The sequence below is a fragment of the Rattus norvegicus genome, chromosome 1 (genome assembly GCF_021556685.1).
Source record: "Rattus norvegicus strain SHRSP/BbbUtx chromosome 1, alternate assembly SHRSP_T2T, whole genome shotgun sequence".
Classification (NCBI taxonomy): Eukaryota; Metazoa; Chordata; class Mammalia; order Rodentia; family Muridae; genus Rattus; species Rattus norvegicus.
Window position 1 is genome coordinate 214,161,681 of NC_141534.1, and position 22,651 is coordinate 214,184,331.

The 22,651-nt window shown below is 53.5% G+C and overlaps 4 protein-coding genes and 1 long non-coding RNA gene across 9 annotated transcripts; 3 read left to right on the top strand and 2 right to left on the bottom strand.

The window, feature by feature from the left end:
- Positions 1 to 352: 352 nt before the first annotated feature.
- Tbx10 (T-box transcription factor 10) lies at positions 353 to 8,004 on the top strand. 3 transcript variants are annotated; one of them, XM_087591678.1, is made up of 9 exons: positions 353 to 457; positions 949 to 1,266; positions 4,808 to 5,075; positions 5,153 to 5,254; positions 5,539 to 5,710; positions 6,327 to 6,482; positions 6,712 to 6,779; positions 6,997 to 7,091; positions 7,450 to 8,004. In XM_087591678.1, exons 3-9 carry the CDS (start codon positions 4,924 to 4,926, stop codon positions 7,737 to 7,739), a joined length of 1,035 nt encoding a protein of 344 aa, XP_087447804.1. In that variant the 5' UTR covers positions 353 to 457; positions 949 to 1,266; positions 4,808 to 4,923; the 3' UTR covers positions 7,740 to 8,004. The 3 variants fall into 3 exon arrangements, with proteins under 3 accessions (XP_087447804.1, NP_001413973.1, XP_087447800.1); NM_001427044.1 differs by lacking the exon at positions 353 to 457 and having other exon boundaries at positions 906 to 1,266; positions 7,450 to 8,003; XM_087591674.1 differs by lacking the exons at positions 353 to 457; positions 949 to 1,266 and having other exon boundaries at positions 3,682 to 5,075.
- Positions 8,005 to 8,209: 205 nt separating this feature from the next.
- LOC147997021 (uncharacterized) lies at positions 8,210 to 9,012 on the bottom strand. Its single transcript, XR_015652782.1, has 2 exons — positions 8,844 to 9,012; positions 8,210 to 8,461 (listed from the first exon to the last, which is right to left on the bottom strand). It is a non-coding gene; the product is annotated as an uncharacterized LOC147997021 (long non-coding RNA).
- Positions 9,013 to 9,122: 110 nt separating this feature from the next.
- Positions 9,123 to 10,633, top strand: Nudt8 (nudix hydrolase 8). 2 transcript variants are annotated; one of them, NM_001400850.1, is made up of 4 exons: positions 9,123 to 9,389; positions 9,731 to 9,863; positions 10,156 to 10,233; positions 10,324 to 10,631. In NM_001400850.1, the coding sequence occupies exons 1-4, from the start codon at positions 9,196 to 9,198 to the stop codon at positions 10,549 to 10,551; spliced, it is 633 nt and encodes a 210-aa protein (NP_001387779.1). In that variant the 5' UTR covers positions 9,123 to 9,195; the 3' UTR covers positions 10,552 to 10,631. The 2 variants fall into 2 exon arrangements, with proteins under 2 accessions (NP_001387779.1, XP_087429772.1); XM_087573646.1 differs by having other exon boundaries at positions 9,156 to 9,389; positions 9,731 to 9,908; positions 10,324 to 10,633.
- Positions 10,634 to 11,611: 978 nt separating this feature from the next.
- Doc2g (double C2-like domains, gamma) lies at positions 11,612 to 15,266 on the top strand. Of its 2 annotated transcripts, none has more exons than XM_087547961.1 (11): positions 11,612 to 11,819; positions 11,936 to 12,239; positions 12,388 to 12,467; positions 12,539 to 12,616; positions 12,811 to 12,920; positions 12,995 to 13,130; positions 13,248 to 13,301; positions 14,358 to 14,515; positions 14,604 to 14,685; positions 14,809 to 14,905; positions 14,977 to 15,266. In XM_087547961.1, the coding sequence occupies exons 2-11, from the start codon at positions 11,996 to 11,998 to the stop codon at positions 15,105 to 15,107; spliced, it is 1,170 nt and encodes a 389-aa protein (XP_087404087.1). In that variant the 5' UTR covers positions 11,612 to 11,819; positions 11,936 to 11,995; the 3' UTR covers positions 15,108 to 15,266. The 2 variants fall into 2 exon arrangements, with proteins under 2 accessions (XP_087404087.1, NP_001011937.1); NM_001011937.1 differs by having other exon boundaries at positions 11,742 to 11,819; positions 12,539 to 12,610.
- Positions 15,267 to 15,769: 503 nt separating this feature from the next.
- Positions 15,770 to 20,806, bottom strand: Ndufv1 (NADH:ubiquinone oxidoreductase core subunit V1). Its single transcript, NM_001006972.1, has 10 exons — positions 20,723 to 20,806; positions 19,572 to 19,654; positions 19,292 to 19,462; positions 18,062 to 18,245; positions 17,594 to 17,783; positions 16,837 to 17,049; positions 16,583 to 16,749; positions 16,293 to 16,374; positions 16,015 to 16,160; positions 15,770 to 15,930 (listed from the first exon to the last, which is right to left on the bottom strand). Exons 1-10 carry the CDS (start codon positions 20,792 to 20,794, stop codon positions 15,844 to 15,846), a joined length of 1,395 nt encoding a protein of 464 aa, NP_001006973.1. The 5' UTR covers positions 20,795 to 20,806; the 3' UTR covers positions 15,770 to 15,843.
- Between the last annotated feature and the right edge of the window lie 1,845 nt (positions 20,807 to 22,651).

Below are 22,651 nucleotides of genomic sequence, written 5' to 3' on the forward strand. Positions count from 1 at the left end.
GTGTGTTTTGTGTGTGTGTGTGTGTGTGTGTGTGTGTGTGTGTGTGTGTGACATGTTTCCAGCTTCAGACTGGAATCTGAGGGGCATTGAATGGATGGCAGGGAGAGGCAGGGCTATCTGTCACACTCAGACAAAAACACCCCTCCAGCCATGGCTTGTGTCCTGTCCGTTTGCCCCGGCAAAGACCATGGCCTCTATGAACACAGCCTTCTAGCACCAGACTCTGTAGAGGTCTGGATACTCCCTCCCAGGGTGGGCTGAGGTAGCCTGGCCTGCTGGGCTGTTAAGTACAGGCAAGGGATGTTCTCAATGAAGGAAGCATGGGCTTACAGGAAGCCCAACCCCTGGGCAGTGACTACATTTCCCTCAGAACAGATGGGGAAGCTTGGAGGAGGTGCCTTGCAAGGCTGGAGAGGACCAGCTCAGCCTGCCTCGGTGTACTTCCTGGAGACGGCAGGTGACTGTCATGTGAAGGATGACCCCTGCTATGCTACTCTTCAGCTAAGGCTGGATCATCAGATTGTTCACGGAAGTCAGCGACACTGAGACATTGGACTGGCAGGAGAATCTAAATATCTTCCACCCAATCTAGAGCTCTCCCTGCCTCCCTCGTGTCTCCTACCTGTCCATTACAGGGACAAGCTGTAGGCTTGTGGGGATGATACCAGTAGGCTGGGGTCTTAGGCTAGGAGAGAGGGCATCACCTCTGCACTTTGCCCGCATCTGCTGCCTCCCCTTCAGCCCTTCCATCTAGGCAGATCCTGGCCCCTGTGGACACCAGGCTGTCCTCAAGACAGCACCCCGCCCCCCACCTGCAAGGGGCCCATTGATCAGGAATAGCTGGGGGCCTCTTAGCTGGAGAAGGGAGAGAGAACCAGAAGAGGAGGGGGGAGTTTTGCGACGTCACAACCTTCTCACCTGCCCCCTTCCACGTGAGCCCGCCTTTAGAGCCAAACCCAGCCAGTGGCCCAGCTCCAGACACTGCAATCAGAGGTGGTTTGGAGACACCCCCAGAGCATCCTCCAGTGGGCTTTACGAACATCCAGACCAAGAGTCCAGCTCAGGAGGAAAAGCCTCAGCCAGGGATTCGGAGAGAAGACAGAAGGCGATCCAGGAGGGAAGTACTGAGGACTGGGCACGGGTGCATGCTTAAGAGTGAGGTGTGTTGCTGAGCTGAGCACAGGAACCAACCCAGTGTCACTCACTGGCTACCCCTCCCTGGGTGAGGCTGCAGCCTGAACTGAGACCCGGCTGTCTGCATGGCAGGTAGGTATAGGTTCAGGCTGTAGAGGTGACCTCGTAAGTGGATGGGCCATGTAAGAGGCTCCCTGAACTATGGGCTCAGCTCTTGCTGATCTTTCCTAAAGGCCTCAGCTCACTCTCTGTGGGTCAGGGCTGCAGAAGACATGACACAAACCCTGTCTGCACAGGCTCTGTAAGCAGTCCAGTGGCACTGCCTACCTGGTATCATGTTAGACATAAGACACTCCAGCCATCTGTCTCTTTATTACTTATAATTACTGCATGTGCATATTCCTAGACACACATGCATGTGGGTGTGCATGGTGGAGGTGGGTAGCCGTGGAATGTTTGCAGGGGTCAGAGGACAACTTTTGTGAAGCTGGCATTCTCCTGCCATCGCACTGGCTATGAAAATGAAACTCCGGTTGTCTGGCTTTCACCACCTCCATTTAGCCTGCCGAGAGGCCCCTCCACCCCTCCCACCTGTCTCTGCCTCTACCTGTCCAACGGTGTCCTTTGCTCCTGCCTACCAGGGGGCACTGCTGGCAATAGAGATCTTGCCTCCTGTCTCTTGGCCACAAATTCCGTGGATCCTCCCATGTGCAGCCCCTTACTGGAATGCTCACCATAAAGTTTTGGGGTTTTTGTTTTGTTTTGTTTTAATTCTTAACAGGGGTCTCGTGTAGTTGAGGCTTACTTAAATCAATATGTCACTAAGGATGACTTCAGTTTCCAAGCATTGGGAGTACAGACGTGCACCACATCTGACCCAAAAAAACCTTCTTTAAAATCCAATGCTGGGAGCTTGGGGATTTAGCTCAGTGGTAGAGCGCCTGCCTAGCAAGCGCAAGTCCCTGGGTTCGGTCCTCAGCTCTGAAAAAAAGAAAAGAAAAAAAAAATCCAGTGCTGGGCATTGAAACCAAATCCCCGCGCACGCTAGGCAGGTGGTCTATTGCTGAGCTGTGTCCCAGCCGCACCTTTAAACTGTGGGGCGTATACATAAGTGTTCACTACGTTTGAGCGCATAGCTCATGGCCTTAGGACAGTCACGGCTGTGGACTCCTAGCCACAGTCTGCTTAGGTTTAATTTTTTTTTTCATCTTATAAAGCTGAAACTCTCATCCCCACTGAACATTTCTCCTCCTGCTGCCCTGGCAACCACCACTTTTTTCGCCTTCTGTGAATAGAACTCTACGGACCGGCTCTGTGCTTCTGGCCTATCTAACGTAGCAGAATGGTCTCACAGTCTCTCCCCACTGCATCGGAAAGTCCTTTCTTTTGAAGGGTGAATAGTATTCCATTGTGGGATACATTTTCTTTATCTATTTATGTCAGTGGACACTCGATTGCTTCTGCCTTTTGGCTACTGATGCAGTGCTGCCGTGAGGTGGGTATGCAGACACCCGTGTGTGACAATTCTGTGTTTAGTTTCATAAGGAACCTCTGGTTCCAATTTCTCCATAATTTTGCTCACACCTGTTAAGTTCTAGATTTTTTTTTTTTTTTGGTTCTTTTTTTCAGAGCTGGGGACCGAACCCAGGGCCTTGCGCTTCCTAGGTAAGCGCTCTACCACTGAGCTAAATCCCCAGCCCCAAGTTCTAGATTTTTTTATTGTCCTCACAGATACCTTGACGGCTGGCCAGCATCTTACTGAAACTAGTACCTTGGTTTTGTTTGTAGTTTTTGAATCAGAGTCTTGCCTATTCTGTTTACTTGTTAAATTCCCTTTCCTTCCCTTTTGTTTTTATTTATTTATTTTTTTGGAGACAGGGACAGGGAGACAAGGTCTCATGTAGCCCAGACCAGCCTCAACTCACTATGTAGCTGAGAAAAGCCTTGAACTTCTGATCTTCCTGCCTCTACCTCTCACGTGCTGGCATTACAGAATGTGCCACCATGTGGTATATATTTTTAACGTCATGATGGGAATTGAGTCTAGCATTTTGTGCACAGTAGGCAAGTGTCCCCAGCTGGGGGTCATTATTTTGTAAATATTTATTTTATGTGTGCTGGTTAGGTGTCCACTTTATACCAACCAGTCATTTTGGACGTGGGACCCTCACCCAAGGGATTGCTTGCATCGGATTTGGCCTGTGAGCATGTCCTCGGGGCACTTTATTCATTAGTGATTGATGAGGATGCGGCCCACTGGTGTGCGGTGCCATCCCTGGGCAGGTGGTCCCCGATCGTATAACAAAGCAAGCAGAACAAGCCATGAGGAGAAAGCCAGTAAGCAGGCGTCTTCCATGGCCTCTGCCTCAGCTCCTGTCTCCACACTCCTGCTCGAGTTCCTGCCAGACCTCTCTCAATGATGGACTGAGAGTTATAAGCCAAACGAACCCTTGTTCCCCAACATGCTTTCAGTCATGTTTATCAGAACAATAGAAAGTACACTAGTCCAGTGTGTGTGCACACGGAAGTCAGAGGATAAGCAAGGTTGGTTCTCTCCTTCCACAACATAGGTCCTAGGAATTGAAACCAGGTATTCAGGCTTGGCAGCAAGCTTCTATCTCATAGCCCAAGTATTGTTACTTTAAATAAGAGATGGGGGGGGTTGGGGATTTAGCTCAGTGGTAGAGCGCTTGCCTAGCAAACGCAAGGTCCTGGGTTCAGTCCCTAGCTCCGAAAAAAAAGAAAAAGAAAAAAAAAAAAAAAAGAGAGGTAGGGGCGTTTGGAAGCTTTTGGCCAAGATTATGACTGAGACTGTCCAGAACGGGGAGGGGGTGCATACACAGCCACAAATGTCCTAATGCCATGAACTGTATGCTTAAACATGGCTAACATGGTCAGTTTTACACTATGGAAACTCTAGCCACAGTTTGAAGGCTTTGCTGGGGCTATAGCTCAGGTTTCGGTGTCTAGGGAAGATAATTTGTATGATCTGAGAGCTCCCGTCAGCGTCCTTCTCATCAAAGAGCACCAGGCTGCTGGGGCTCCACGGAGCTTCGTGAACTCCTGTCACACACTTCCTGCCCCCTCAGGTGTACACCATCTATAAACCTGCCACCTTAGAGCCTCCTGTGTGTCACATTCTGCTCTCACACATGTGTGTCTGCCCTCTGAGATGGGGAAACTGGGGATCCAAACAACTTGCCCAAGGCCGTGTGGCTGTTTGTCTATAACCACCACCCCCACCAGGAACTTGCTGGCGGAAGGATTTTAAATTAAACACGGTGGCCGTAATCCTAGCATTTGAAAAGCTAAAGCAGGAGGATTCCCTCTAGCTTGTAGCCAGCCCTGGCTACCAAATAGTTGTGGTGACACATGCCTGTCCCTAGCTCCTGGGAAGTGAAGGCAAGAGGATCAGGAGTTCAAGGATATCTGGGGGCTACATAGTGAGTTTGAGGCCAGCCTGGGCTACCTGAGACGATGTCTCACGGAAAAACTAAAGAAGATAAGTTCACAGTAAGGAACTGCACAGTGATGTTGGCTGACATCACTGGGGACAGAAGCCTGGCAGCAGGGGGCCTTCCAGAGGAAGAGGTCACAGACAAAGCCTGAAAGATGAGGCTGAACAGACAGTGGGTCAGGATGATCAGGTCAGGGATTCCTGCTCTCTCCACAGTCTTCCTGTCTGCTGGCCTTGGGGTACTCGCTCCTCCAGAGACCTATCCCCCTCCTGTGAACAGTGCCAGCTAGGAATCCCAGCTGGGGACACCATTCCCCTCAGGCTCCTGCACCATGTCCACAGAAGCCTACGCCATGGCAGAGCCCACTGGGCAGGGCCCCAAGAACCCACGTGTGTCCAGCGTGATGGTGCAGCTGGAGATGAAGCCCCTGTGGGAAGAATTCAACCAGCTGGGCACGGAGATGATTGTCACCAAAGCGGGCAGGTGTGGGCATGGACGATGGGGGCTGGGCCGGGGCTGGGGGGAGGGGCACGGCCAGGCTGAGCACCTCCTTCCCACAGGAGGATGTTCCCAACCTTCCAGGTGAAGATAGTGGGCATGGACACGCTGGCTGACTACGCGCTGCTCATGGACTTCATCCCGTTGGATGACAAGAGATACAGGTAGACCTGGCAAGGAAGCAAGGGGGCTGAGAACAGGAACTTGACCCTGAGGGCAGAGAGGGTGAAGTGGAACCCTTCCGAGTCCATGCCAGCAGGGCCCAGCCTAGAGCAACAGGTCTTAGGCAGAAGAAAGAGGAAATGGGCTATCCTGAGGCATTGAAAAACAAACTGAGCATGACAGGGTGGGGATCAGCATCTTCACCGTCACCTTGGTTAGACATGGCACTGAGTAGGGCAGGGACAGCCCCTGAATTCTCACTCTACTCCCCCACCCACCCACCCAGGTACGCCTTCCACAGCTCCGCTTGGCTGGTGGCGGGCAAGGCTGACCCTGCCACGCCCGGCCGAGTGCACTTCCACCCTGACTCGCCAGCCAAGGGTGCCCAGTGGATGCGGCAGATCGTGTCCTTTGACAAACTCAAGCTGACCAACAACCTGATGGATGACAATGGCCACGTGAGGCACAAGCCACTGGGCTGTCATGGGGAGGAACTGAGCCAGTTGTAGCAGGGTGGGACTGTGATTGTGATAAAGCCTGGAGCTAGAGCTCGAGGGGCTGGTGTGGTGTTTGCATGGAAATCTAAATGAAGGAAGGAAGAGGAGGTGAGAGGGGAAGCAGTTTGAAGGCTAGGGGACCAACTGAGCAAAGGTCCCGAGGCCAGAAAACATGGAGTGAGTTGAGAGACCGACCACAAGGAGACTCCCAGTGGGGCTAGAGTAGACAAGGAAGCGGTAGGTAGGGTGTCCCACAGGGCCAAGTGCCCTGGGTGAGAACCCAGGTTATGGCGGTCAGAGCAGGTGTATGTGTCCTGCCCGGCTGCTGTGTGGAGAACGGGTGGGCATAAGGACGAGGTGTGGAGGCAGGGAGGCCAGCCAGGAGGCAGCTGAGGAGATTGGGTGAGAGACGACCAGTGCTGCTACAAGGTGGTGGGTGGAAACACTGGTCAGGTTCTACAGTTCTGAAGATAAAGCTACAGGTGGATAGTAGGCAAGGAGAGGGTAAAAGAGTCTTGGGCCCAGGGAGTGTGGCTGCACGAGCTCTACCCCTACACTCGGCTCCCCCCTCCCGCAGATCATTCTCAACTCCATGCACCGCTATCAGCCTCGTTTCCATGTGGTCTTCGTGGACCCGCGCAAGGACAGCGCCCGCTATGCCCAGGAAAACTTCAAGTCCTTTGTCTTCATGGAGACCCAGTTCACAGCTGTGACAGCCTATCAGAACCACCGGGTGGGTCGTCCCACAGCTCCCGAAGACCAGCCCAGCTCTGAGGGGTAGAGACTGAGGCTGGAGGTGCCTCTGTCCTTGGACATCTGCCCTCCTGCTGGCACCAGAGATTCTGGGCCAAGGGGGTCTGGGTCCTGCTGACTAGAAGCTCCCAGGGGACAGAGTGGCTAAGTGTGGGCTTCCAGGGCTCAATGGCTGGAGGCCAGTCCACAACTATACTTTCTCTCTGCAGATCACACAGCTGAAAATTGCCAGCAACCCTTTTGCCAAAGGCTTCAGAGAGGCTGACCCGGACTCATGGTATTGTCTCACTCCTGCCTTCTAGCTCTAAGCACAGCTCTGCCCCGCCCCTCCACCCCAAGCAGCTCCTAAGGCCTTCACTCCTGACCTGCTCCATGGTCATGTCCTCTAGTTTGCCCTGGGATCCCCTATCTGACTCTGACTGTAACATCTGGAGTGGGGTGACCAAAACATCTCCCTTGGTTTCCTGCCCCATTCCTGCCTTCCCTATCCTCAGGCCTGCGACACCCCGGCCACTGCTCAGCATCCCTGCCCGGAGTCGTAGCAGCCTTGGTCCCTGCCTGCTTAAGGGCTCTGCAGAACGAGAGAAAGGTGAGGACCCAGCCCAAACACACTGACAGGCACATAGGCCTCCAGGAAGGAGCTACACCATGACCGGCAACATCCTCATCCCCCACCCCTACCTGGGCAGGAAGGCACAGAAGAGAGTGGGGCAGGGACAGGGTTTAGAGCTAAGGAGGGGTGCCTGCTGGGCTTCCTGGAGGAGGTGGATCCTGAGTTGGGCATTGAGACTGGAAGCTCAGCTTGGGACTGGGAGACAGTCGAATAGAGAAGGTAAGGAAGAAAGCTCCGGCAAAGAACAGGGACAAATACTACATAGCCTCAATATCAGGACTGGGCATGTGAGGGGAAATCTGCTGCGGTCCACTCACACCATTTTCTCCCTCAGATACCAGTGGAACTTCAGCTTCCAGACCCAGGACCCCTACTCAGACACACCATCAGCTGCTACCTGCCCCTGATGTCCTGCTGGCCCCTGCCACCTACAGACCCCTCCCTTACCAGAACCTGTACCCAGGATCCCCAAGCCACGCTGGGACCTCAAGAGCCCGGCTGGCACCTTACCCTCTCCCCAACATTAGCACTGCTGGAAATCAGGAAGACCCAACCTTCGCAGCTGGGCTGGGGCTCCTGCCCACCTCTGCCCTGTGCTTGGTGCCTAACCAAGACTCGAAGTGATGGCCAAGTGCTGTGGAAGCCCCTCTACCCTGTGCCCCCCCCTCCTACCCTCCTCTGTAGAGACGTCTCCTAAGGAGAGCAGCACAACTGGAAGCCTGGTCAGCAGTGGTTTCTGCCTAAAAGCCAGTCTGGGGCCTGCCAGCCTCGGAATCAGGTCTACTTCCTACTCAAAAGCCCTGAATCCTGCCCCCCAGCCTCAAGGATGATTCCTCTAAATCCTGCTTCGATTGTCCTTCCCCCACATTAAACTGCTTGGCACCAGCAGTCACAGCACTTCTGTCCACAGGAACTCCCAGACCAGACAGTCCCATCCACTTTATAGATATCCACTTTATAGGTTGGGGTGGGCCCAGAGCACAGGTTGATGGTAACTGACGACACCAGCAAGGCTGGTGCGTCCCCTATTTTGTGCACCCATATAAGGACGAAAGCGGTTCAAAGAGGTTTCTGCTCACAATCACACAGCAAAGTACAGCTGACACTCGTCACTCCATTTAAATGCAATGCTCTAAGGCTCGTCCTGAGGACCAGAGGGAGGCCATCAAAGTGTGCCTAATATGTAGATAGGGATCACATAGACCAAGGTAGAGGATGGGTGTAGACTTGGAGAGCCGATCAAGGCCGGAGGTAAAAGTCCAGATAGATAGGGGTTGAAGTCCTCTCGGTAGAGACTGGTGGGATAAGGCTGAGGAAGGCTGGTGTTCTCCGTTCTCCATGGGTACCTAGGAGCACCGGAGGACTCCAACTCAGCTCCGACTCAGAGCTCTTCCTGTGAGACGTTCTGGAAAGCACGAACACCCACGAAACGAGAGACAAGGAGCCCAGAAGATCTTCAACAGCCAGACATCCCCACTCCCGAACCCGAAGTCAGGACCCATTCAATTCAGGTTACAGAATTCAATTCGGAAACAGAGTTCAAACTACACTGATAGGGAAGTTACGCCCCTGAAAAGAAACTCAAGCGAAGTGGGCCAGCTTTACCTGACACGCTTTCCACCAGCTCTAGGCCAGGTCTTTCCTTTAGGTGGAGCTCTGGTCCCTGTACACAAAACCACTACAGCCCTGGCCTAGCAAGCTCCGCCCCAGATGCCCCAACCCAATCACCTCTGTCGCCCAATAGCAGCAAAACCTGCTTTAAGTCACACCCTCGACGGTCTCCCAGGCTCTGCCTCAGCAGGCCTGGTCTGGAACTCCTCCAAGATCCCACTCCAGCAGGCACTGTCTCGTCCATCTCGGAGGCTCCACCTCTGCAGGCACTGTACCGCCGGACTCTAAGGCTTTGCAAGGGCAGTCCCAAGCCTCCCCGCCTCCCATACCGGGCTCAGAGAAGCCACATCCCTCCGAGGGCACGCCTCCTTCCGGCTCCCACTTAGGTCCCCGCCCAGCGCCGGAGCTTGCGCGCTGCCGCGTCCCCTCACTTGCGGACTGGTGTCACCGTGTCCGGGACGTCTGGGACATGCTGCCTGACTGCCTGTCCGCAGAGGACGAGCAGCGCTGCCGGCAGCTGCTAGCACGGACCACTGCCGGGTTACGCTCGCGGCCCGCCGCGGCCGCAGTGCTTGTGCCGCTGTGCCTGGTGCGCGGGGTCCCGGCGCTGCTCTACACTCTGCGCTCTAGTCGCCTGGTTGGGAGGCACAAAGGGGAAGTCAGGTACGCCGGCTTGCCGACGCACTACCTGTGGCCCGCATATCCCTCTGAATTTTCCCCCTTCATAAATAGGACTCTACCCCTTATTGCAAACTGGAGAGAGACGATCCGGCGCTCCCCTTCTTTGACTTCGCCCTCAGCAAAAATTGAGGACACCGGGGTCGATATCGCACCACTCGGACACCATAGGCAGACATGGGGTGTCTGACCCCCAGCATAGTCTTAGCCAGCTGCCAGACCGTCATGCTGTAATCTGTATCTCCAGTGCCTGTCCCCTTTAATGGCACAGGGAGGTAAATGCCTCCTGATGGCCTGTGGTCCCAAGACTCCCTCTGCTCGTTTAGTTTCCCAGGTGGTAAGTGTGATCCTGGCGACCAAGATGTAATACATACGGCCCTTCGGGAGACTCAGGAGGAGCTGGGCCTAGAGGTGTCCAAGGAGCACGTGTGGGGTGTCCTGCAGCCAGTGTATGACCGGGTGAGCCACCCTCATCCTGTCACACCCAGTACCCCAGGTGACCGGGTAAGCCAGCCCTGCTCAGTTCAGGACAGGGTCCAGGAAGGCTTGCAGGGTAGGCTGCATTGATCTGGGCTCGGATGACAACTGGGAGATTTTGAGTAGTACAGGTAAGGGAAACCTGCGAAGCAGCATGGCAAGAAACCAAGGACTGGAGGGTTTGGCCATGACTACCCAAGGCCTCTGGATGGCAGAGTCGGGTCTGCTTCATAGGTTTGCTCCTCCTGACTGCTCTTTCTCTTCCTACCCCCAGAGAAAGGCAACCATAGTCCCGGTGCTTGCCAATGTGGGCCCACTGGATCTGCAGAGCCTCAGGCCCAACCCTGAGGAGGTGAATGGGGGCTACTGGGGAGCTGGGCTAACCTACCAGGGGATTCACAGGCAGGCCTCTGTCCAGCCCCTCTCTGTCTCCTGTCCACAGGTGGATGAAGTATTTGAGCTGTCTCTGGCCCACTTGCTGCAGACACAGAACCAGGGGTATACCCACTTCTGCCAGGGTGGCCACTTCTGCTACACACTGCCTGTCTTCTTGCATGGACCACACCGTGTCTGGGGCATCTCAGCTGTCATCACTGAGCTCACCCTGAAACTGCTGGCCCCTGGCATCTACCAGCCCTCCCTAGCTGTCCCCGAGTTGCCTAGAGGTTGAGGCCTGCCTGGCCTTTCAGTGCCTCTGCCTTGATTTGGCCAGGCTACTCCAGAACTGATTAAAAGAGTGTTTGACAACTCTGCTCTGGCATCTTCCATGTGGAAAGTGAAACATGGGGCATGGTAGCACACCCTTGCAATTCCAGCATTGGGGAAACAGACAAATGGATCTCTTGGGGCTGCTGGCCAGCCAGTGTGGGCTGCTAGGTGTCACACAGCCCAATGAAAGACCCTGTTTCAAAACCATGATAGAGACTTGATGAATGAAGGCACCTGTCACAGAGCTTAATCTTTAAGACCCACATGGTGGGAGGAGAGAACCAACTCCTGCAAGCTGTCCTCTGGCCATGACAAGCATGCTCATGTACATACATACATACATACATACATACATACATACATACATACATACATACAATAAGTGTTTAGGAAGTGGCGAAGCCAAGCATGTGACATACCCCTCTAGTCCCCACACTCCAGAGGATAGAGAATCCAAGGCCCCCTTTTACTTGGGTGAAATCGTGAGACTTTGTCTCAGAAACCAACAAGCTGACGTGGAGCAGAAGGGAAGGGGTGCTGGGCAGCTCCTGTCAGTGAGCCCCCCTCAGAACACCTCAAACAACATGACCAATGGCCAGGGTGAAGGACAGTCAAGTCAAAGACACTGCCTGGTAAGTGGAAGAAAGGATCTATAGGGAGGTGGAGTGAGAGGCCGTTCCAACATACAGAGACCACCATAAGGCCAAGGGGAGGAAGACAGAGGGACATCACTGCTTTGATTGTATTCACAGCCAGGGGACAGGGCAGGAGTGTGGCGATCCCAATAGTTTCCTTCAAGGACTAGCATGTAGGGCCCTCCCAGACACTTCTACAGGAGGACCCCATCCCTCCATCCCTCCAGTCTCCTGTCCCTCTCTCTTCCCTCTCCATCCCCCCTCATTTCTGCCCTTCTCACCTATTCTCTCCTGACTACCCCCCTCACACCCCCTTTGTCACCTCTGGCCCTGCAGCCTCTTTACCCAGCAACAGGACCACATGATGTGGTAAAAATAGCTCCTTTCAACAGAGTGTGAATGGAGAGGGCAGAGGCAGGAGGCAAGGCTGGGCCCCCAGTGCCAGGGAAGGGCCCTTGGGAGGTGCGGGCTCCTGATCCTCTCCCTGCTCAGTCACACACTTGCTCAGATGGGTCACCTCAGTCTCAGGCTCTGTCACGCCAAACATACACCTAGAGCCGGCAGCAGCAAAGCAGTGTGACCCAGCTCTTAAGAGGTAAGGATCCCAGAAGGCTGACTCCAGCCTTGACCCTCAGGTGGGGCAAGTGTCTTAGGACACCTTGGTCTGTCCCAGGGCCTTGGTGATGGCTTTTATTCCATGTTGGTGGCCAGGTGCGTGCCCAGTGTTCCCAGTAGGTGGGAGCTTCTCTGAGTCTCTATGTCTGGACCACCATGGCATGTGCAGGGCGAGCCAGCGGGCGGCAGCGGGTGAGCATGCAGGAACACATGGCCATCGATGTGAGCCCTGGCCCCATACAGCCCATCCGCCTCATTTCCGACTACTTCCCACACTTCTACCCCTTCCTGGAGCCGGTGTTGCGTGTCCCAGATCGACAGGCAATGCTGGCCCCGGCCATCCACTCTGCACCCCAGCTGCAGCCCAACCCTGAGGCTGAAGGAGACTCGGATGACAGCAGTGAGTAGGGGAGAGAATGGGATGCTCCCTAGGATGGGGTCAGGGGTGTCTCTAGCACCCATGACAGAGGCCAGGCAAGTGGCACTGTGCCATGTGGGACAAGTGGGTGTAGGAGTGGGGTGACCATGCTTACTGCCTACTACCTTAGCTGCCCTAGGCACCCTGGAGTTCACACTTCTCTTTGATGTGGACAACAGCACCCTGCACTGCACAGCCCATCGTGCAAAGGTGAGGATGGAGGCAGAGTTCCTGGGATGGGACAAACCACAGGTCTCTCTACATCCATTTTCTGTTTCCAGGGCCTCAAGCCACCAGCCACAGGCTCTGTGGACACCTATGTCAAAGCCAACTTGCTGCCAGGGGCCAGCAAGGTGAGGGTAAGATCCAGGCCCTTAGATAGCAGGGCCAGCAAGGTGAGGGTAAGATCCAGGCCCTTAGATAGCAGGGCCAGCTTAGGGACCCATTGTGATCCTACCTTACTCTACTCCAAGAACTTTAAATATCAGTTGCTAGGACCCAAGAGTCAGAGCAGAAAGCCAGGAGCGTGCCTGACTTGCCTTCCTGACCCCAGGCCAGCCAGCTTCGGACACGCACTGTACGAGGCACCAGGGAACCTGTCTGGGAGGAGACACTCACCTATCATGGCTTTACTTGCCAGGATGCTGGACGGAAGACCCTGAGGTGAGGACACAGCCACCATTTGGGAGGCAGGGGGGGGGGCTTGTATGACCAGGACTGACCTGGACGGCCACCAGGCTATGTGTTTGTGAGGACTCACGATTGCGGCGCCGGCGGCGAGCACCCCCCTTGGGGGAGCTACGAGTGCCCCTGAGGAAGCTGGTGCCAAACCGAGCCAGGAGCTTTGACATCTGTCTGGAGAAGCGGAGGCTGGTGAGTGGGCTGAAGCTCAAGTTGGGTCTACAGGACCAGGAGCCATGTGACTAGGAGAGTGGGGGAGGGGTCCTAGACAACATCTCCTAAAGTGACCAAGTGCTCTGATTTTTTTAGACCAAGAGGCCCAAGAGCTTGGACACAGCCCGTGGCATGTCTCTGTATGAGGAGGTAGGTAGCAAAGCTTGACTGAGCAGTCATGGAGACAGGCAGGTCTGTCTCAGGGGTGAGATGGACAGGGGTGCAGGCCTTTAAGGGCTTAGAGAAATTTGAGTCCATCTCTCTCATAAGTTCAAGAACTGCCAGGGTCTCAGGGGCTGGGCAAGGTGACAGTAACTCTTTTGCTAGGGCAGCCTGGAGATGAGGAACACTAGGCAGAGTCTGCAAAGGTCTCAGACTATAGGTAGGAGGACCTGAAAGGTGGTGCTTGTGGTCAGAGGTGGGAGGAATGGGCAGAGTAGGATGCTTATCTGCTACTAGTGTCAGCGAAATGGATACCTCTGGGGCTGCCTCTCAGGAGGCGATAAAGATGACTTCAGTGCTTACTCAACCCCGTCTGAGATCTGCCCAGAAGCCCCAGCAGGAAGGACAAGGCTGGGAGGCAGGCCCTCCTCCTGCTCCTGTCAATAGTGTAGGTGCTCTGCCCTTTAGTGGAGCCCCAAGTTTCTGTGGTGTCTAACTGGCTGAGCTCAAGCATGTGAGGCCCACAGAAATCATGGACATCACCGAGAACCCTGATAGCCCCCACCAATCCCAGAGCCCATGTACACTCATCATGTCTCTGCACACACTGCCGGCAGAGCACGCTGGGGAGCTCTAGTGGCTAAGAATATGCAAAGAACATTCATAAGATGGTCTGCCAGGCAGTGGAAGTGAAGGTGGGCTAAGACTGGTCTCTCCCTGATGACAGCCTCTCAGAGCTACTTCCAATGCAAGGGAAAACCACTTAAAAAGCCCCTGGCATGGCTGTGACACTCACCATCAGTCCCCTTACTGTCCCCTGCGCTGACATGATCAGCAAACCCTTACCTCTTTTAAGCTTTGGAGGCTACAGATCTACTGTAAGGTCTCTTCACTGGGTACTAGGAAAACGGCTACCTAGGGAAATAAACTTGACAGCCTGGTTTCTCTACAGCCATTTGTTCTCACGCTGGGACCTGGTCTCTGCCGGGGGTGGGGTGGGGTGGGGTTGACTGCACGGGGTCTGACCACAGCTTGCACCTGCAGGAGGAAGTGGAGGCAGAGGTGTTTAGGGAGGAGCGTGGGCGCATCCTACTGTCCCTGTGCTACAGCTCCGAGCGTGGTGGCCTGCTAGTGGGTGTGCTGCGCTGTGCCCACCTTGCTCCCATGGATGCCAATGGCTACTCAGACCCCTTTGTCCGCCTGTGAGTAGAAACAGGCAGGTGGGCATGAAGGGTGAGAGGCTCCTTGGCTCTGCAGGGCCATGACTAACCAGCCCATCTCTCCCTCCAGTTTCCTGCACCCAAGTTCTGGGAAGAAATCCAAATATAAGACCAGTGTTCGGAGGAAGACCCTGAACCCTGAGTTCAACGAGGTGGGCCACAGTTGGGAGACTCCAGTCAAGTGTGGTCTTGATTTAGCAAATCCAGCCCTACCGGACCCTGTTTCTTAAGCTGCAAAGAACTCATTCATATCTTTCCTGTCCCTTTCCCTACAGGAATTCTTTTATGCAGGTCTTCGAGAGGAGCTGGCCCAGAAGGCACTGTTGGTGTCTGTGTGGGACTATGACCTGGGCACAGCTGATGATTTCATTGGTGAGCAGAAACACAGGGTGCAGGAGGGAGCCTCACAGGCCTCTGAGGGCTACTAACCCCTCCCTTGGCAGGTGGGGTGCAGCTGAGTGGCAGATCCAGTGGGGACCGCCTACGCCACTGGTGTGAGTGCCTAAGCCACTGTGACCGCCGGCTAGAACTGTGGCACCTGCTGGACAGTGTGCCCCCCCAACTTGGTGACTAGTCAGCACAGGGCCCTGCTTGCAACTTGTTCAGGGGCCAAGATGTCTGCTGCATCTACAAAGAGTTCTGGGTTGGTCCCATCTGCTATGCTATGCACATTCTTGTCTCCTTCCACTCATGCAACCCCAAACACAAGCAAAATAAACACCTGCTTCTGCCAGCCAGGAGCCTGTCCTTTTTCTAGGGATGTCTGCCTCTTCCATGCCCCCACCTCACAGGGCAGACCAGCCCCTATTCTGTCTCTCACCCCTTACAGCAGTGGTTCTCAAACTTCCTAATACTGCAAACCCTTTAATACAGTTTCTCATGTTGTGGTGACGCCCAACCATAAAATTATTTAATTTCTACTTCATAACTGTAATTTTGCTACTGTTATAAACCCTAATACAAATACGATGAGACTCCCAAAGGGGTCATGACCCACAGGTTGAGAACCGTTGCCTTAGAGGCTATGATAGACGGGGTGCGGCTCAGTGGCAGCACATCTACCTAGCACGTCCAAAGCCCTGGGATTGGTCCCCTAGTGCCATAAAAAGAGAAGTGGGCCAAGTCCACCCTTCACTGCCTGGTCCTACTCTGCTTCCCTTGCCCAGTGAAGGAACAAATCTGCACTCATGGGTGGGGGATAGAGGGGAGAAAAGGGAAGTCCCAGAAAAGCTGTGATTGGAGAGTGGGCAGCACTTGTTTATTGTCCAGCTTCCCAAAGGGATGTAAAATTGGCAGGCTAGGATGCAGGCTCAGGAGGCCGCCTGCCTGGCCTGGTGCTGCTGGGCAAATCGTTGCATCCGATCCTCAAGCTCGGGCCGGAAATGTCGGATCAGACCCTGGGAAGGTGAGGGAGGCATTGAATGAACCAGAGTTCCAAATTCCCAAAGCTCCGGGCTGTCACACAGCAGGGCAGTGTGTACCTGTACTGGCCAGGCGGCCCCATCACCCAGAGCACAAATGGTGTGGCCTTCTATCTGCTTGCTGATCTCCCACAGGGAGTCGATCTCAGCTGGCCGGGCATCCCCCTTCACAAATCGGGCCATCACCTTGTTCATCCAATCAACGCCTGTAGCAGAGCAGCACAAGAGGTCTGAGGGTCTGCCACCATGAAGGGGACAACCCTGAAAGGATGCAGGCCTCATGGGGGAGGGTTAAGAACAGCTCAGCAACCACATCCCAACCTTCCCCAGAAGCTCACCCTCCCGGCACGGGGTGCACTGGCCACAGCTCTCATGCTTGTAGAACTCAATGAGACGAGCGATGGCTTTCACAATGTCTGTCTAGGAGACAAGGAACAGTGCGCAGGCACCTTAGCCTCCCACAACACCCCTGACCTGGGCTCCAGAGTTTTGGCCCACACTCTCCCACTATACAGGGCTTTCAGCTGTAGGAATGGGGAGCTAAGAGCTAGTCAAGTGAATTCTCAGAGGCCCAGGGAGGGCACACACCCAGGCTGGCAGGAGGTTTGTGGGGCATGAGGGCCATTACCGAGCTGTTCATAACAATAACCGCAGCTGTGCCCAGGCCCGTCTGAGCCTGCACCAGGGCATCAAAGTCCATCAGCACTGTCTCACACACAGATTTGGGGATCAGTGGAGTGGATGAGCCACCAGGAATCACAGCAAGGAGGTTGTCCCAGCCACCTAAGACACCACCTGTGACAATTTCCAAAAGGATTGTCATGGCTATGCCACTGTGCCCTCTCACAGCTCTGGCCCCCCCGAGTGGCCCGGGCCACTTACCAGCATGTTTCTCAATCAGTTCTTTGAGTGGCACAGACATCTCTTCCTCCACAGTGCAGGGGTGGTTGACATGGCCAGAGATGTTGAACAGTTTGGTACCTGAGTTGCGTTCTCGGCCAAAGCCAGCAAACCAGGTGCCGCCACGACGGCAGATGGTGGGGGACACAGCCACCGTCTCCACATTGGCCACAGTTGTGGGGCATCCAAATACTCCTTCAAGGAAATGAAAAGAGACCAGTGGCTTCCCAGGAAAGGGAACATGTTTTGTTTTTTGAGACTGGGTTTCTCTGCATAGCCCTGACTGTCCTGGAATTTACTCTGTGGACTAGGCTGGCCTTGAACTCAGAGATTCACCCACCTCTGCCTCTCAAGTGCACCATTACCCCTCTGGGAACATGACTCATTAGTGGGATGTCCGCCTCTGTGGCAGTTCCTACTCTTGTCTCCACATCACTCCTGGTCCGCACCGCACCTGACTCCAGGGAAGCTTATTTTCTGTTCACCACCACAACCCTAGCTCCTGGGACAGGAAGAAAAGTACACTGTCCAGAGAGGACATGGATATCTGATGTCAACCGAAGGCTGTGGGTGGCTCTGGCAGAGCCTGTGTTATTAACACCTTCCCCATCAACCTGTCCTCCCCTCCAAAGGGTACAGAAAATACTGCAAGAACTACCCAGAAGGTACCTGGTCAGAGCCAGGATCCCGCTGAGCAGAGCTAAGGCAGAGCCTCACTCTGGGCGGGGCAGAGTCTTACCCACATCTGCTGGAAAGGGCGGCTTCAGGCGTGGCTTTCCCTGCTTGCCTTCAATGGACTCAATAAGCGCAGTCTCTTCTCCACAGATGTAGGCCCCAGCCCCACGCACCACAAACACATCAAAATCATAATCAGAGTCACAGGCATTTTTGCCAATCAGACCTGCTTCATAGGCCTCTCGGATAGCTACCTGTGGGACAAGGTGTAAGTTTCCCAGCCCCACCACACCCCAAGAATATTAGACCCCAATCCAGAGCCCATGGAACCCTTGAAGACCTCCTAAGTTGAACTTTGGAGCGCAAAGGAAGAACTCTGAGGCCAGGTCACGTTGTTGATAGATGCAGGAATAGACTCCCCCTTTACCCACCCCATTCTTGCTGGCCCAGAAACTGGTACTAAGAATGGTTGTGCCAGGAAAGACAGCATATGAAGTGTGTGTGTACTGTCAGCCAACACCCATGTGCTCACCTGCAAATTGGAGGCCTCATTGTAGAATTCCCCTCGGATGTAGATATAGGCAGCCCGGGCCCCCATGGCCCGGCCTCCCACCAGGCAGCCTTCCACCAGCTTGTGAGGGTCATGGCGCATGATCTCTCGGTCCTTACAGGTGCCGGGCTCACCCTCGTCAGCATTCACCACCAGGTACTTGGGCCTGTGGGGTCCTGGACATCAGTCAGGCTACAGACCCACCAGGACCCAGTGCTCAACCAAACTCCACTCCTTCTGCACTCAGACGCCTCAAGGCGGCCAATCCTCTCTGTCCTACCCAAGGTTCTCTTTGTTCTACCTGTGACAGGACTCCTACTGCCTATTCCGTCTGTGACCAGGTATGCCACAAGATAATCGATGTTCTCCTTAGAGAACAAATCCAACACCTCTCCCTGTGCTTCCCTTGAGAGTCAACTCAGTTCTTGGTCATAAGAACTGTTCTTCAACCTCCACCACAGCCCAGAGGCCAACAGGAGGGAGAGTGAGTGGATGACTTAAAAATAAAGTCAGGTAGTGGTGGTGCACACCTTTAACCCCAGCACACTCAGGAGGCAGGGGCAGGCAGATCTCTGAGTTCAAAGCCATCCTGGTCAACAGAGTGAGTTCCAAGACAGCCAGAGCTACACAGAGAAATGGTGTCTTGAAAACAATTTTTTTTGTCTATTACATTTATTTACTAGTGGAGGCAGCATGTGCCATAAGACATATGAAGCTCAGGGAACAACTTGTGGGAGCCAGCTCTCTCTCTCTTCTACGTGGATTCTAGAGATGACCTCAGGTAACCAGACTTGGAGGCAGTACCTGCGGAGCCATTGTGCCAACCCAGGGGTTAACCTTATAATTTACATTCTAGGTGTCAACTGCATATCATCCTCAGACTCGGTCTGTCTGTCTGTCGTCTCGGTCTCCCCCCCCCCCCCCCGTACATGAAAAAATAAAAAAAGAAGAAAGAAAATTCAAAAGGACCAGATTCTCCAAAGCTTGCTAATTACTAAAAGGTGAACGAAGTTGGAGTGTGAATAAGGTCTGCCTAAATCAAGATCTTGGATGGATTGTAAATCTTAAGTCTCTGCTGAGGAGAGACACCTCGTAAGTTCTATCTATCCTCTTATAGCCTGCTAAGTTTCCCAGCATCAGCCCCAAAGCCCAGTGACTCAGCAGCCCCCTAGTGTGCCCTGCAACCAGAGCTCAGGATACTCCCCCACAAACCTGCCATCCGAGGGCTTATTCATAAAGCTCCATTTGAGGCCAGTGGGGAAGCCAGCACCACCACGGCCCCGTAAACCCGATGTCTTCATTTCACCCAAGATCCAGTCAGGCCCCTTCAGCAGGATCTCCTTTGTCTTGTACCAATCACCCCGCCTCTGGGCACCCTTCAGCCTGCACAGAATGGGAATGACGGGAAGGAGCCTTCAGCCTGGACAGAATGAGAATGATGGGAGGAGACGTCCTGCTCTATGGGCCCAGCAGGCTAAGGGCACTGCCTCACCTCCAGTCATGGCGCCCATACAGGTTGGTGAAGATCCGGTCTTCATCCTTCAGCGAGCCAAATGAGGTTTTCTTGGGTGCTGTCTGGGGAGACAGAAGGTCAGGAGGTCCAGCAGAGCTCAGGGACCATGAGGGGTTGGGGCAGAATTTTCATTTTCTTGGGTCTTTCTACATAGGAAGGGCTGGGCTACAGAGGCTTCAAAGTCTTTGAAGCATCACAGCTTCCGACTACCACTTATATCAGTGCTTCCTCTTTAGAAGTTACCAAGCTAAACATTCCATAATTCATCCTGGTAACATCCCCAAAGGAGGAAAACTGACGCCCTAAACAAAAGAAACTGAGGGAAGTTCACAAAGCTAAAAGCAGATGGGACCTAGTAAGCCCACTTCAGTGACAGCACCAACATTGCTTCCCCAAGCCCAGCATAGATTTGTCTGGCTCTCCCACTAGAATAAAACCTTGTTAGAAGGAGGGGCTTAATTTTACTAACTCTGTTAAAGAGGTAGTATGTGGTCACTGGCAGAAGAGAAATGCCTGATTGGGGCTGGGAAACAAAAGGTGTTTGGGGTCTATCTGAGCTAATGGAGAGGTGTGCGCTGGAATGGTTCATGACTTAGTAGAAAGTGGCTTGACATCCACTCCTACCTCCCTAAAAGCACTTCTCCTCAGTTGTAGTGATGGAGGTCTGTGGTCCCAGGAGCACTCAGAGAGACTAAGATAAGAGCGTCGCCACTAGTTTGAATACAGCCTAGAACCATATAGTGAGCCCCTATCTCATAATAAAGGGGGGGGGATCACAAAAGCGCTTTCTGGCCACTACAGGAACCAGAACACTGTCGGGGGGTTGAGGGGATACACATCTTTTCCAAAGTTGTTTTCTGAACTTTCAAGTGGGGCAAAGACCCCGATACTCGGCAAGGCTGCGAAGAAGAAACAACAGACTAGCTAAGATGCCTCAAAACCTGCAAACCTTACCCTAGGACGAGGTTGTTAAAACAAGAGAGGCTGGCCGGAGAGCATCAGTCCCGAGTTGGAACCGCTCATTTTTAATCCAGGCCGGGTAGTAGCCCGGAGAGGAGAGGCTTCTACCGGGGGAACCAAACCCCGCTCGCCACGCATACACCCCAGGCCAGAATCAGGGTGGGCCTCACCGTGCCGCTGCTGAGACGCACAGATACCCGCACGGGAACCGACCCGCCGAGAAAATGCCGTGCTGCTAGCATCGCGGAAGCCGGACCAGTCACCTCCGGCTGTCACCTTCACAACTCCGAACCGAGGGACCGGCGCGACAGAAACACACGGGTGGGGGGCGCACAGGAAGTGCGTCACACGTCCCGCAGCCAGAGGCGTGTCCAGATGCCTCCGCGCCTTCGCGCTCCACGCTCCGCGCTCCTTCCCCCCACCCCCCTCACTAAGGGGTGCGAGGGCACAGAGACCGGAAATTTATTCTGGTACTGGTTCTTCTGGGAGATGTAGTCCCGCTGAGCCAGACTCTCCTTTCTTGGAGACCAGTTTCCTTTCTCTAGAAAACAAGGCTCACATGTCGCCCTCTGCTGGTAAGTTTTTCACTTCCTACAGGCTCTGTGTTTAGTGGGCACCAGGTACAAATAGATGCTGGGGAGAGAATTAGTTGGGCTACAGCGGGATCGTCCTGATCTGGTGTAATTACGCTGACCTAGCCAAGCCCTGCTGAACTACCTCTTGAGCATCCGTGTGCCCTGGGGAAGTATTTATTAACAACAGAACCATTGCTGCCTCCCCCACTCCATCCCCACACACACCTTCCACAAAGCTGACCCAGCATCTTTGCATAGTTCTTCTTAGAGCAGTGTGTCTGTAAGTCCTTTAGAGTAATGCAGAGACCAGGGATGGTCAGTGGGTGTCCAGGCTCCGGTCGATGCTACAAGGCTTCCCCTCCCCTTGTCAGGGATTCAGCCCTTGGCGCTCTGGTTACACACTGCAGCCTGACTCCTCCTGTCTTCAGAAGCTGTCCAGCTCTGGGTTGATATTTAAGGACCTTGATCTGGTTCTGGTGTGATGTTTAAAGAGCAAAACAAAAATGTTTTGCTTGTTTTTCTTTTAAGATAGGGTTTCATTAAGCCCTGGCAAACCTGGAAATCACTATAAGCATAGGCTGACTTTGAACTTGCTGTGATCCTCTGACTTTCTAATGCTGGATTCACAAACCAGCCCCAGATATAAGTTTTCTTTCTTTCTGCTTGCATAACCATCTTCCTTCCTTCCTTCCTTCCTTCCTCCCTCCCTCCCTTCCTTCTTTCCTTCCTTCCTTCTTTCCTTCCTTCTGCTTTGTCAGACAGGGTCTTAATAGTCCCTTAATATGCTTTAAACCAAGCCTACGAATACACTCGGGTGTCTTAGTAATGGAAGAGCCCAGCATGCTGGACTTCTGAGAATTAAACACTCTTTGTGTTTACATACTGTTTGAGTCCAGGGTATCATTCTTTGGTGAATCATGGACCCTTACACCTGAATAAAGTCAGGGGTCAGATAGGGGGCAACGTTATCATTAGACTACTTCCTGTTGATTAGAGGCATGGGTTCCTTGGGGCAAGTCTGACCTTTGCTATTAAGATATCTAATTATTTCTACTTTCTCTTCCTCCTCTTCTTCCTCCTCCTCTTGTTTCTTCTTTGTGCACAATTACTTAACAATCTCTTGGGGCCCTAGCATTTATATTCCCTCTGAAAACTCCACAGAGTTCCAAATGTCACATCATCACAGAAACTCTCTGTAGCTGGCAAAATCACGCCCTAGCTAGAGCATGAGGTAAATCATAGTCAGCTGCTGTGGACAATCTGAAGCAGCCCCGTATCTTCACACTTGGGATCAAAACAAAAACACATTCCCATAATATTCCTGTGTTTTTCAAAGAAACCAAAACTCCAAAATTGTCACTCCAATGTCTGACTTAGAAATGTAGTATGTTAAGAGAGGAATGAGGGCCTGTTTACCCACACACTGCCCACAGCGTATGCTGGTTAGAAGTTTTTGTTGTTTTGGGGATTTTTTTGTTGTTGTTTTTGTTTTGTTTCAACTTGACATATGAAAAGGGGGACTCT

Excerpts from the sequence above, each read along its gene's own strand:
- Tbx10 (XM_087591678.1), top strand. The coding sequence starts at position 4,924 with ATGTCCACAGAAGCCTACGCCATGGCAGAGCCCACTGGGCAGGGCCCC. Across the intron at positions 5,076-5,152 it reads ATTGTCACCAAAGCGGGCAG|GAGGATGTTCCCAACCTTCC; the intron begins GTGTGGGCATGG and ends TCCTTCCCACAG. Across the intron at positions 7,092-7,449 it reads CTCTGCAGAACGAGAGAAAG|ATACCAGTGGAACTTCAGCT; the intron begins GTGAGGACCCAG and ends TTTCTCCCTCAG.
- Nudt8 (XM_087573646.1), top strand. The coding sequence starts at position 9,196 with ATGCTGCCTGACTGCCTGTCCGCAGAGGACGAGCAGCGCTGCCGGCAG. Across the intron at positions 9,390-9,730 it reads AGGCACAAAGGGGAAGTCAG|TTTCCCAGGTGGTAAGTGTG; the intron begins GTACGCCGGCTT and ends CTGCTCGTTTAG. Across the intron at positions 10,234-10,323 it reads TCAGGCCCAACCCTGAGGAG|GTGGATGAAGTATTTGAGCT; the intron begins GTGAATGGGGGC and ends TCCTGTCCACAG.
- Ndufv1 (NM_001006972.1), bottom strand. The coding sequence starts at position 20,794 with ATGCTAGCAGCACGGCATTTTCTCGGCGGGTCGGTTCCCGTGCGGGTA. Across the intron at positions 19,463-19,571 it reads TATGGGCGCCATGACTGGAG|GCTGAAGGGTGCCCAGAGGC; the intron begins GTGAGGCAGTGC and ends CATTCTGTGCAG. Across the intron at positions 17,050-17,593 it reads GCCCTTTCCAGCAGATGTGG|GAGTATTTGGATGCCCCACA; the intron begins GTAAGACTCTGC and ends ATTTCCTTGAAG.
- Doc2g (XM_087547961.1), top strand. The coding sequence starts at position 11,996 with ATGGCATGTGCAGGGCGAGCCAGCGGGCGGCAGCGGGTGAGCATGCAG. Across the intron at positions 13,131-13,247 it reads GTCTGGAGAAGCGGAGGCTG|ACCAAGAGGCCCAAGAGCTT; the intron begins GTGAGTGGGCTG and ends TGATTTTTTTAG. Across the intron at positions 14,686-14,808 it reads TGAACCCTGAGTTCAACGAG|GAATTCTTTTATGCAGGTCT; the intron begins GTGGGCCACAGT and ends CTTTCCCTACAG.